This window comes from Meles meles, chromosome 19 (genome assembly GCF_922984935.1).
Source record: "Meles meles chromosome 19, mMelMel3.1 paternal haplotype, whole genome shotgun sequence".
Lineage (NCBI taxonomy): Eukaryota > Metazoa > Chordata > Mammalia > Carnivora > Mustelidae > Meles > Meles meles.
Genome location: NC_060084.1, coordinates 4,567,461 through 4,581,043, shown reverse-complemented (window position 1 = coordinate 4,581,043; position 13,583 = coordinate 4,567,461). Strand labels below are relative to the sequence as shown.

General features: G+C 46.8%; 1 protein-coding gene and 1 pseudogene across 2 annotated transcripts in view; both read left to right on the top strand.

The window, feature by feature from the left end:
- CDH13 (cadherin 13) overlaps positions 1-13,351 on the top strand; it is a 1,016,524-nt gene extending 1,003,173 nt beyond the window's left edge. For both annotated transcript variants that reach the window (XM_045989377.1, XM_045989378.1), the window contains 2 exons: positions 968-1,186; positions 11,836-13,351. In XM_045989377.1, the coding sequence (XP_045845333.1) occupies positions 968-1,186; positions 11,836-11,843 (227 nt within the window). In that variant the 3' untranslated portion in view covers positions 11,844-13,351. The remainder of the gene's footprint in view (positions 1-967; positions 1,187-11,835) is intronic.
- On the top strand, positions 2,779-4,504 carry LOC123930844 (annotated as a pseudogene).
- Positions 13,352-13,583: the final 232 nt, after the last annotated feature.

Genomic DNA, 13,583 nt, shown 5'->3' with positions numbered 1-13,583 from the left:
CCTCCTTTGCTAGTTTCTGTGGCGATAGTGGATTGCAATAGCCACCACCAGCTCTTTCCAGAAAGTTCCAGCCGGAACTGTCTTACTCGAGCTTCTCATCCACGGGAGGGAGAGGGGAAGCTCGTTCCTTGCGTTAACCCGTCCCGCACCTGGGGTGACATGTTGGTTGTTTCTGCTGCTTCTCCCTGTGGTCAGAACGACACTTCCCCTGTTTCTGTCTTTGCTCTGTTTTCTTCACGGTGTTATTTAAGAGATGAACAACTTCTCAGTTCATTTCCGGGTCCCAGTTCTGTTTTTTGATTTTTTAATGCCTATCACTGTCCATGCCCAGAAAGGGGCATTTTTCCCAGCTTCATGGAAGTACAGTTGACAAATAAACATTATATATATTTAAGGTGCACGCTGCAGTGTTCCAAGATGGAATCTTGGGACACTACATCGAAAACTAATGAGATAATTAATTAAAAAAAAACTAATGAGGTACTGGATGGTGACTAACATAACACAATAAAAAATTAAAAATAAGAAAAAATAACAATAAGAAAAAGGTACACACGGTGACGATGGGAGAATGGGTTTTTAAGTCCGTTTTTCTAGATGTCGAATGTGATCGTGACAAAGATGGTTTTATCGGGAGGAGTTCTTAGTAGGCGGTCATCTTCACAAAAAGGGGTCCCCTAGAAAGAGATTATCACAGCACTGAACCATGGGACTCCTTGGCCGTGGAATATTCTATCCCGTGCCGCCCGAGGCCACAGTCACCGCCACATGTGGTTGCGGGATGCTTGAGGTGTGGCTAATGAAGCAGAGGAGCTGGATTTTGAGTTTTTAATGAATTTAAGTTTAAATGTGCCCGTGGTTATAAACCCACGCGCAATGCCTGATTGTGGTTTTCGTCACCCAAACCCCACCCTTTTATTTAGGAAGGTCTAACCGTCTCTCATGAAGGTCCTCCTTGTCTCCCCAGATACGCACGCCCTGGTAAGCCTCCTCCAAAACCTGAACAAAGCCAACTACCACCTGCCCATCGTGGTGACAGATTCAGGGAAGCCACCCATGACGAACATCACAGACCTCAGGGTACAGGTGTGTTCCTGCAAGAACTCCAAAGTCGACTGCAACGCGGCGGGGGCCCTGCATTTCAGCGCGACCTCAGTCCTGCTCGTCACCCTCTTCAGTCTGGCGTGTAAGTAGCCCAGCTCCGGGGCATGCGCGAGGGCGAGCCCCTAACCACACCAGTGTCCCTGTCTTCAGTAGAGCTTTCCAAACAATTCATCCCAGAGGATGCGTTCGTTCTCGGTTTATGTCTGTGTCATAGAAAGTGTTACGTGTTAAAGGGTTCCAACTTCTGTTGGAAGGCGTCTTCACGTCCCCCCACCAGCCAGTCTGAGGAACTGTGCAGCCATTCTTTGCAACCCACAGACTAGGTGATGGGAAAACGTCCTGCTGATGCCACCAAATTTAGGCTAATAAGAAGGTGCCACATTAGGTAACTGGTCTACCAGGGCCTCGTGTCCCCCTGCATTGTGCGGAAGAATCTTGGCGAGGTTAGAGAAGGTAGCCTGCTTTTTAAGAACAGTCGTGAGAATTCAGGGAGGGAGGCTGGGATGTGGGAAAAGAGATAAATGCATAATTTTCACACATTTTTTTTCCACTGACGGGTAGTAATGGCTGCAATATAATGAGGCATTATTTTAAACAAATGAATTGTTGGGCTGAGTTATATAATGTGAGCATAAAATGAATAGATGTGTGTATCACATATTTCCTGTGCTTGGTGCGCTGCCCAGCGTTAACCTTAACAATTACTCACGTGTAGGTAATGCCATTCACATCCTTTTGGGCTTTGGTATTTATATTTTGAGAAGGTTATCAGTGTAAGTGTGAATGGGGAACTCGAGAAATTGATGACTAGGGAAAAAAGGAATAGAAGTTATTGGTTCCTTGTGACCATGGTAAGTGGGGTCAATCCAGAGCTAAGGGGAACGTCTTACAATGAGAAGTATCTCTCTGGATAGATGAATGGGTAGATGGAGGGATGGCGGGATGGATGGAGGGAGGGATGGAAGGAAGGACGGATAAATGGAAAGAAGGAAAGATGGGTGGAAGAAAATATATTCTTCTCTTTCTTTTCTTTTTTCCTTTCCTGTTTTCTTTCTCTTTCCTTTTCTTCAAGAAATAAAATATTACCAGTAAAGGTGAAACCCCCTATGTTTTTTCCCCAGTTTCATTTCCTTTTCTCTCTCCCCAGAGAAAATACTATCATGAGTTAGACCCTATCCAGACGTTATTTTTTATGTTTACTACACACACACACACACACACACACACACACACACACCCTGCTTGTACTTCTGCAGCTTGTGCAGCTTGTCAAACTCCATATCATTCACGTTATACTGAACAGGATGTTCTGTACTTGCTTTTCTTCCTTCCCACGTTGCATTTCCACGGTTCTTCTGTGTTATTCTAATTTGGGGTTGGCAAACTCTGACCACAAAGAGCTGGGCAGGAAATACTTTGGGTTCTGTGGACCATATCAGCTTTGTCACATTTTCCTTTTTATCGCTCTTTTGTTGTTCTTTCTGTCTTTTGCTGTGTTACTGCTCTCTAAACGCGTGAAACCATTCTGAGCTGGAGAGCCACACAAATACATGGTAGCCCAAGAGCCATAGGTCACCCCGCTCCAGTCCATCCATTTAAGTGCTAGAGAGCATCCATCCCACGGACACCATGCAGTGAACTGCCCAGGCAGCAGACACCCTGGGATCATTTACGATGCCCTTCGCCGATCAGTGCTATGGCACTAAGCATCTGGAATCTGTTTCCCCACCAGCTTCGCAAGTTCATCCACGACAGCCAGACAGCCCAGCACTAGGTGTGGCTTCTAGGAGTCACCGGAACTCAGAGCAGAGCCTGGGTACACTCGAGGGCAGTGCTTCTCGTGTGATTGTAGAGAAAAAAGTGTGTGGTGCGTGTGTCCGTGTGTGTGCGCGTGCACGCATGCACACGTGTACACATGTGTACACAGAGAGAGACAAGATAACAGAGTGGCCACTCACACGTCAGCCCTCGTAAACCCAGTCACGCAGCATCCAAGCCCGACTCTCCACGACATCGCTTTGAAGAACCGAGGCTCAGCCGGGCGCGGCTCCCTTCTCGTCGACCCTGGACTGGCTGCCAGTGGGTTTTTCAAAGGGAGGCTTGGCTTGCTGAGCCTGGCGGACAAGGAAGCACTGATTTTGCCAAAGAAACCTAAGAAGAAAAAGGAGCAGGAGTCAGTATTGGAAGAAGATGTTTTGTAAACACAATACGCTGAAGAATTTCTTATCTCCCCCGAGTCGCAGGCGGCCCAGCTGGACGCGCTTCCTTCCGTGGCCTCTGTTGCTCAAGGACTTTCATAAGCTAAACACGAGGAGGACGTGCTATGCATCTCTTCCTTGTGGTTCCAGTCCTCTGCGGTGGGAGCCTGGGGACTCTGTCGGGACACGTTTCATTCATCTTGACAAGCACTTCCAACCCCTCCTCCCAGGAGGTGGCAGCCTGAATCTGACAGGTACTGCGGGCGGAGAGGACAGGACACAGCATCGTTCGGGATCCGGATGGGAGCGGCTGTTTAATTACATGCACAGAACCAGCCACTTCCTTGTTGAAAACCCAGCCGAGTTCGGGCAAAGAATGTGTGGGACCCGTCCAGCCGCACGGTGCTCTTGAAGGGGGCTCCCAACTTTGTGGGGCTCTGGGGACTCTGACAGGTGCCTTATTCCAGGGACCCCCACGTACTTCTGCAGGAAAGAGGCAGCTCAGAGCGCAGACCACCGACAAGAGCCAGATAATCACATGTGATCCTGGAAGAAGACTAGAACTCTTCGGAATGAACTGGAGGCCGGCACCTATATCCAGGCACTGTGTGTACCTCACTTCGTTACTGGGAGGTGGCGGTCAGAAGCAGGAACTTCAGAGGGCTCATTCTGGGGTCCTGAGCAGAAAGGACCACCTAGGGACAATTCCTGACATGCCTGTTGCCCAGCAACTGCATGACAACCACAGGGATGGGACTTAACTGCGGCAAGCTTTCTACCTTTGGACAAGCTGCTGCCTTCTCCTCCGTGGCTGGTGAGGAAAGACACTGCAGTGACCACAGTCAGCTGTGGGGCAAAGATCGGGCTTGCAGGGGTTCTCCGGTTTGAGGATGGCATCAGAGTCACTCAGGAGATGGTGGTCATCACCACCAACGGGGAAGCAGGCTGCGTGGCTGTTCCGGTAATGACCACAGCCGTGATCTCTACTGGGACCAGGATATGGTAGCCAAGATCGAGAGAGTAATCGTGAAGAGAGACACTTACCCTCAGAAGTGGAACTCACGTCCAAAGACAAGTCAGAAGAGACTGACAATCAGGCAGGGCCTCTGGGTCAGCATGGCAAGCCCACAGACAGCACGCCTGCCACCTGGATGCAGGAATCTGTGGGCGACAGTGACCGCAAAGAGAGGGACGACTGGTGACTCAGTCGGCTGAGTGTCTGACTCTTGAATTCAGCTCAGATCATGATCTCGGGGTTGTGAGATCAAGCCCCACATGGGGCTCTGTGCTCAGCGAGGAGTCTGCTTCTCTCCCCCGCCCCCGTCCCCTGTCCCTCCCCTGGCTCACACACGCAAGCTCTGTCTCTCTCAAAGTAATTGATTAAAGAGAGACAGAGATGGTGACCAGCGTGGTAGCCCCAAAGCATTAGCGAGAGAGTGAAAGTGACAAGACCTCAAGAAGGAAAAGAGGAAAAAGGATAAGGAAACCAAAGCTGCTCTGGAGAGCCGGGGGGATCCTGGAGATGGGAACAGTGACACCACCAACAAGAAGGAGGAGGAGGAGGAAATAAAAATGCAAGTGACCTCTGGGTCACGGACCCCAGCTTTAGCACCGGGTCCGGTTAGGAGGAGAAATTAAAGCCTTACTGAGAAAACAATTCCTTTTGTTCTTGAAGGAACCAGAAAGGGTGGGGAGGTCCAGGATATCGTAGCTGCAGCCCAAGAACTACCTGACCCTCCCTGGTGTGCTCATCCCATCCCGTCGTGTTTCAAGGATAAGGATGAAGGACGCAGGTTCGAGGCCAGCCCCTCCTCTGCTTGGGAGAGTTGGGAACCCTCTCCCTGAGACCCAGCACAGCCCAGGAACCATCTGTGGCCATTTCAAAGGAGGCAACCGCTCCTCCCCATGCTGGGAGAAGGTTGTACTTTTTATGTACTAAAGCTTACTTGTTTTTAAGTTAAAAATAATAATAGGGGCGCCTGGGTGGCTCAGTGGGTTAAAGCCTCTGCCTTCGGCTCAGGTCATGATTCCAGGGTCCTGGGATCGAGCCCCGCATCAGACTCTCTGCTTAGCAGGGAGCCTGCTTCCTCCTCTCTCTCTCTGCCTCCTCTCTGCTTGCTTGTGATCTCTGTCTGTCAAATAAATAAATCTTAAAAAAAAAAAAAAAATGAGAATGGAATGGAACAGACCTGGGAGGGCTAATTCACCAGAGGATGGCGGCAGTGAAGGGTTTTAAAAAAGAAAAAAAAAATAATAATAATAATAATAATAGATGGAGACTGCCTACTGCCAGTTGCTGAAATACGTATTTCTGGGCCCATCCGCCCTATGGAGCCCACATCCCAGGTCACACTGGCCTCCAGCACATGGACCCAGTGTTTGTATATATATTTACATAATATTTTTAGTAATAATACGTGTATCTGCTACTACCAATCCATATATTAAATATTAGTAAGATTTAACCTATCTGTACAGATTAAGGGGGCTGTTCATAAGGCAGCAGTATTTTCCTCCCCTCAAGCAGGGATTTTTCCTGGGCCTCCTACTTTGGAGACCTACAGAGGTCAGTAGCGAGCAGATCCCCAAAGACTGCCCACTTGCCTCTCCTCTCCCAGCTGACGGCTAGGATCACAACGCATCCGGGGCAGAATCACCTGGTAATTCCTAAGGAACGTATGTTCATTTTATACTCAAAATAGTATCATCGAGAAAAGACAGATGCGTGCACACTCCAATGAAGACGTCAAATGTGCTTTTTCTCACAAAGGGAACCATCCCAGCTAGCAGCACACAGCCATCCGCCATAGGTAAGGCCACCTGGAGGCAACGTCAGAATCATCCTGAGAAAGGAGCTCAGCGTCTCCCTGCACAGCTAGAAATGTCCTAGGTTTATACTCCAATGTTTTCACCACAAGATGGGTAGGTTCAGCCCAAAAAAGAGTTAGGAACAGGTGTGAGTATTCACCTGCTTGACTTCAGAAAGAACCTCCATCTGTCCCTATATAAAAGGCATAAGACTACATAATATTGTTCATTTGAACATGAGGGCCTGCCGAATATAATGGTGCTCGTTTCATTGTACACCTAGAGGAGCGGGGTGAGAGCTAGCAGGAGTAAGGAACCGTGGGTATCCCGTGGCTCCAAACTCTTTGTAAGAGCAGAACTCAGAGTGGCCAACCCACCTGTGTAGCTATTAACATGACATTGACGAGAAGCAGAAATGGGCCTAAAACACTAAGCAAGGTCGGGTGAAGGTAGGGCCATCTACAAGCACTAACCTAGATTATAAAGGGCAGGGATAACAACTTCCTGACCCTGCTTGATGCTTCTTTGAACCAGGAGTTGGCAAACTACTGTCAAAGGTCAAACATGGCCCACTTCTGTTTTTGTAAATGAAGTTTTATGGGAACACAGCCATCTTTGCAGTCAGCCTGCTTGCTGCTACAACAGCAGGGTTGAGCGGGAACCACAGAGACTGCATGACCTGCGGAGAGGAAATACGGATTCACCTGGCCCTTAACAGGAAAATCGTACCAACCCCTTCTTTGAAGGCTTGCTCTTAAAACCGCAGTGATCGCATCATACAACATGGCGGGAGGGGATTTTTTTTTTCCTCCTCCCCTCAAACAACATTGAGATCCAGGTAGAACAGCTTAACCAAATACCCTAATGTCCCAAGGCTTTTTGATTTTCTTCACTGGCTCGGAGATGTTATCCCACTTTATAGATGGGAAAACTGAGGCTCGGAGACATCCCAAGGTGCGCGAGCGGTGAGGCATTCACCGTCAGACTGCCTCTCCGTGGGAAAAAGTGATTAAAAAACAATTCAGCTTGTTAGAAGACCGCAGAAGGCGTTACTGCCACTGAGAAGTGAAATGAGGGGTCTGTACCTCCTTTTCTGACAGCTGAAACTGAAGGGAATAAAACTAATGACATTGAGAGTAATAAAAAATGTAAATGGAATTAATTTTACTGCCAATTTCGTTGTTGAAGGTTAGTGTTGCTGCCACTGGAGAGCTGTGCTGTGCTCCCCCAGGACCCTCCCTGTGAAGCGGGCTGGCATCTCTATTAGGCTGTGTCTTGGGGGGCAGGGGGGGCGGCTCGTACAGCTCTGTGTGTGACACAAGCAACTCCAGGGGAGAATATCATCCTGAAACCTTTCTGAACATTGTTTTAGGTTTAATTAATCAGCAATAGCAAGAACATAAAAAGACAGATCGGGCGAACCCCATTAACAAGTACCAAAATGAAATGTCTCTACAATGTCTCTACATTGGCAAGGAAGGAGAATTGCATTGTAACCTCGATCACATGAGAAAGTTTAAAGACGTGACCAAGATGAGCAAAAGCATCTGCTGAAAATACTTCTAATGCATTGTGTGAGGTATTATTTGGATTCCATCAAATTCGCCCATTTTGAGGGTACGTTTGGCTGCATTTTGGTAAATGTACACACTTGTGTAGCCACACCAAGTATCAAGGTACAGTTTCTTTGTGTGCCTTTGCTGTTGATCCCCTCCCCTGAATCCAGACCCTCGTTGATCTGCCTTCTCTGATTATTTGCTTGCCTTTCTAGAATTTTCTATACACGGAATCATACAGACCGTGTCGTCGAGGGTATCAGTATATTGTTCCTCTCTGTTGTGAAGTGTGTTCTGGGCAGAGACAGGGCCTGGAGGAGCAGCCAACCCAGGGGAAAAAGGCTGCCCTCTGCCCGCAGATGGTCCTGAGCCATGCTATACAAAGGTTCTATGGCCCCTTGAAGGGGTACAACTGTGTGGATAATGACATTGACCTCCCAGGGCTTCTAAGTGCCAAGTACATGCAAAGCTAAGAGTTTTACCTAAATTACACAGACTGTCTCATGTAATCAAGTCCACAGCCTTCAGACGTAGGATCCTTTATGTTACAGTCTGAATTGGCTTGAAGACGATTGGAGACTTTTTTACTTTAGCAGGTTTTATTCAGTCCATTTTTTTTCCTCAGTGCTGAAAATTATTATTTTAAGTAATTAACACCGCACTGGAAAACATTTTTTAGCAGCTTTATAGAGGTATAATTTACATAACATAAAATTTACCTGCTATAATTGATTTATCTACTTTATTGATTCTGGTAAATGTATAGTATTCCATAGCACCCAACTCTAGTTTTAGGACATCTCCATTACTGTGTGAAGTTATCTTGTGCCCCTTTACAATCAGACCTCGCCCCTATCCCAGCCCTGGGCAATTTCTGATCTGCTTTCTGTCTACGGTTATTCCTTGCCTGGACATTTGATTTGAATGGCATCATAAAATATATAGTCCTTCTCTTTTTTTTTTAAGATTGTTTACTTATTTATTTATTTATTTGACAGACAGAGATCACAAGTAGGCAGAGAGGCAGAGAGAGAGAGAGAGGAGGAAGCAGGCTCCCTGCTGAACAGAGAGTCTGAGGCAAGGCTCGATCCCAGGACCCTGGGATCATGACTGAGCCGAAGGTGGAGGCTTTAAGCCACTGAGCCACCCAGGTGCCCCTATGGTGGTCCTTTTCATTGGGCGTCTATCACTTGGCATAATGCTTCTGCGGTTCATTCATGTTGAGTCATGTATCTGTAGTTTCTTTCTTTTTATTATCAAGTAATATTTCACTGTATGGATATACCACATTTTTTTAAATGCATTCACTGAGTGATGGATATTTGAGTTGTTTTCCAGTTTGGGGATTGTATGAATTATGCTGCCATGAACATCCATATATGGGTCTTTGTGGGGCACTGACCACGCTTTTGAGAAGAAATGTTTCAGCATCCGCTATTATGAATTTAGGAAAGATCCCAGTTCCATGGCAGTGGTGTAGAACCTCAGGAATATTTGGGGAACCAGGGACAGGAGCCTGACAGGTTCTGCCAAGCATCTGCTCCCTCTTGATACCTGCTTCAGCCTTCTATTAGAAAACCATCATCAGGAACATTGGGCTGGGGGTCAGAGAAGAGATGAGGGGAGATGTGTGGGTCTTGATGTAAGGTGACCACCTCCTGGGGAGGACGTGGGGTCTCATGGTTGGGAGGGTGTGGTCATGAAACCAAAGCCCAAATTATGAGCCGCCCTTCAGAGTCTGTCATGACGCAAAGAGAATGGTGGCCCAGTACCCTTGAGGATCTGGATCAGTGCTGGAAGAGGAGAGATCTGCGCTGAAGATTCACTTTTTGGCACCTCCCTGAACCATTTTTGGGGTGACATGTTTAGGAATGCTGGTATAATTTACAGATGGGCAGAGGTCACCTTCCTGTCAGTGCACATTAGCGGAAATTCCTTAAGGATTTAGACTTATCTCCAAAGGCAGGAGAAACAAAAGCAAAAAATAAACTGTTGGGACTTCATCAAGATAAGAAGCTTCTGCACAGCAAGGAAACAGTCAACAAAATTGAAAGGCAGCCTATGGAATGGGAGAAGATACTTGCAAAATGTCTTATCAGATAAAAGGTTAGCATCCAAAATCCATAAAGAAGTTATGCAACTCAACAGCCAAAAAACAAAAACTCCAGTCAAGAAATGGGCAGAAGACATAAATAGACATTTCTCCAAAGAAGACATGCAGATGGCCAACGGACACATGCAAAAGTGTTCCACATCACTCAGCATCAGGGAAATACAAACCAAAACCACAGTGAGATACCACCTCTCACCTGTCAGAATGGCTAAAATTAACAACTCAGGAAACAACAGATGTTGGCAAGCATGTGGAGAAAGGGGAACCCTCTTGCACTGTAGGTGGGCATGCAAGCTGATGCAGCTACTCTGGAAAACAGTATGGAGGTGCCTCAAAAAGTTACAAATATGGCCCAGCAATTGCACAATTAGCTATTTACCCAAATGATACAAACATAGTGATCTGAGGGGGCACCGCATCCCAATGTTTATAGCAGCAGTGTCCACAATCGCCAAACTATGGAAAGAGCCCACGTGTCCATTGATAGATAAATGGATAAAGAAGATGTGGTATATATAAACAATGGAATATTACTCAGCCATCAAAAAGAATGAGATCCTGCCATTTGCAACGACATGGAAGGAACTAGAGGATAAGGAACTCAAGGATGGCGCTAAGCAAAACAAGTCAGTCAGAGAAAGACAAATATTACATGATTTCATTTTTATGTGGAATTTAAGAAACAAAACAGATGGAGGATATTTTTAAATAAAATTCACAGTGCCGTTTAATATATTCAAGCCTTTCTTCAAATATGGGGGAATAGGCTGGACACCAGCCCTGCAGTCCAGGTAACAAGAGTTTACGATAATGGTAGCAAGGACAGTGAAAAAGACAGCTGGAAAGAAGACATTAAATGCGTTCTGGACACTCCTGTCAAGGAATCACCTTTCGCCTTCCACCCTCCCAGTATCATGTTGCTTACACTTGAGTGACATGACAGAGACTTTTTATCTGATTTTAGAGACACTGCTTTAAATTTCCCAAACAGATAAGTAAGAGGATTAACCTCTAAAAGCTAGGAGGTACAGAGTCAGCGGGTGAGTTCATCCCACTGATCTGCCCCTCAGCAGGCTTTGAATGAAAAGACCCAAACTTTACAGAGTTACTCCGTTGTAGTCTGTCTAGCCATCGGTTCATTCTAGAATGATCTACACTTACATGGCGGGTTGACCTGTACACTTGTTTGTTTCTTCGATTATAACATGACTTTTAGCAGTACCATTGCCCTGTATAAAGCCAAGATATAATAATAATAATAATTAAGCAAAAAGAGCAGATTCCCACTCATGCTATTATCTAGCAGAGGGGAGACATGGGGCTGCTGTACATCTTTGAGAATAAGCACAGTTTTGGTGACCTCAGTAATCTTGGACGAGACAGTCCAAGCCATGGAGGTGGAGGAAGGGGTCATGAGCCAAATACAGGTGGCTTCTGGAAGCTGGAAAAGGCACGGAAATGGCTTCCCCACTGAGGCCCCCAAAAGGAACACAGCTCCTCCAGCACCTCGACTCTAGCCCTCATAGGACCCATTTTTGGACTTCCGACCTCCAGAACTCTGAGAGAATACGCTTTGTTATTTCCAACAACTAAGCTCACGGCTGTTTGTTACAGCAGCTGGAGGAAACTCATACATCCTGTCTGAAGAACCGCCGAAACCTCTCTCGCTCTCCCCTGTGACCAAAAATATAATATCTGGGACGCTGATCAGTCTCTCAGCTACTAAATCAACTTGTCCCTAACATGGCCGCGTTCTGGGCTACTGTGCAAGGGACAGGGCTCAGGGTCACAGAGGCGGTCAGCCCTGTGGGTCTGAGAAGAGGTGTCTGGCATGAGCGTTTTTAGATCAATCCAGCTGTTTAGACATAAACCGGCAGGAATATTCGCACTGTCTTCGAAAGTTATGCAAAAAAAGGAAAAAAAACTCCCCCCGGTAGGGCCATGTTTTTAAACGTGTTTATGACCGCGTGTCTGCCATTCGTCTGGTGCTTAGCGAAAACGCTTTGCATCCAAGCTGTGCTATGCCTTGACTTAACTCTGAATCTTTCCCGTTCAGGTCTGTGAGAACTCCTGACATTCGAAGCCTGACTACCAAGTTTCCATAGCAACAGGAAAAAGAAAAAAAATCCAAATCCGAAGATTGCAGTTTACAGCTCTCCAACGTCACACCTAGGCCTCAATTGTTCCAGACTTTTGTTTTCTTTGCGATTTCACCGGCTCTGTCCTTCACCATTTCTCCTTTAATTAATGGAATCTTCTGAATTTTCCCTGGCTGTTTAAAGACCACGGCAAACGACTTGACCTTCTGGGAGCAGGGACAATGTGTTACCACGTCGCTAGTCAGCACGTCACACACACAGCTTTGTGCGTTCGTGTTTGTATATGTGTGAGTACCTGTATGTGTATATACACAGTATTTATAGAGAGAAACGCTACAGAAGGAGCCTCGTTTTGATATGTCATTCTTCCTTGAGAGGTTACGCAGAGAAAGGATAGAAGCGACGCACCTGTCCCCTCCAGGGCCGTGGCCCCAAGCGAGGCACTAGCCCCAGACCACAGAGCCGACACTTCTCCACCGTCCCCGGGGGTCCGCCTGCCACCACCCCCCTGCCAGGCCGGTCTGCAGAGAGGGAGAGCAGAGACCCAAGTCCTTCCTCTCTAGTAAAGGACTGCGACCCGTTTTCACTGCCACCCCATGCCGTGATCGTGAGCAAAAGTGGAGAGGAGCAGAGCAGCAAGTCTGACCATCAAATGCCAAGAAAAGGGCTAGAAAATTCTTCCGGGGGTGCTCTCTGCCTTTGTAGGTGTCCCGAATCCAGTCCCACGGGTTCTCACGAGGATGCAGCTCGTAAAACAGGATAGTCTCTCTCCCTAGTGTCTGTACATTTGAGGATGTCATCGTGGAGGCCCTACCCGCGTAGGAGGAAATCGACAGGTGTCCCGTGTGTACACATATATGCCCACATGTATAGACAACCCTTTGCGCACATACACGTTTGTTTCCTATATACATAAAAGGCCTCAAATAGAGTAAATACAGGTAGTTTTAAAAGTACCCTTTTGTGTGAATCGACTACCATTGTTTGCAAACCCGAAAATAAAAGGTGTTCATTATGTATGACAAGTAATTGATGTTTATTCTGTGAGCATGTCAGAGAGGAAAGTCGTGCTGTACTAAGATGACCTTCTTGTGGATACACTGTAAAGAACCATCCAAGCTCACACCAAATTCTTCTGTCAGATAAAACTAGCGACAGCCTCTGGCTTTTCCTTCGAGCTGGCCACGCACTAGGGTAAGGTAAGCGTCGTAGCGTATTTCGATGCGGTTGCTTACTAAAGGTTTTAACCCCGCGCGCACACACAGACCCACGCTTTCTTATGCAAATCTCTGTTTGCACCTGCGCATTCAGTTCGCCTTCTGTAGGAAGTAGGAGTCATATGTTGTCTTTATTGTAGTGAAATTATGCAGATAGAGTTCCATATATTGTATTTGTTTCAATAGTAAGTCTTTTTGGAGCATATAGAATGGCAGATTTTTTTTTTCCATTAAAATAAATGGGTATTGGTGGTTAAAACGGCTGGACAGTAGCTCTTCTCTGATTTCTGTGTGTCTCTCGTGTTGCCGGTGCGAGGTCTTGCCTTAGAGCAAGTTCACTATTTGGACCGGTCATCCGGGGTCTCCCGTACATCTCCTGTTGGTTGAGGGACTCTGTAAAGCCAGAAGTCCCTACTCACAGCTGGGCCCGTGCACCTGTCTTGGCCATCATGATGAACAACTCCGAGCATTCTGCAGTCGGCCACAAA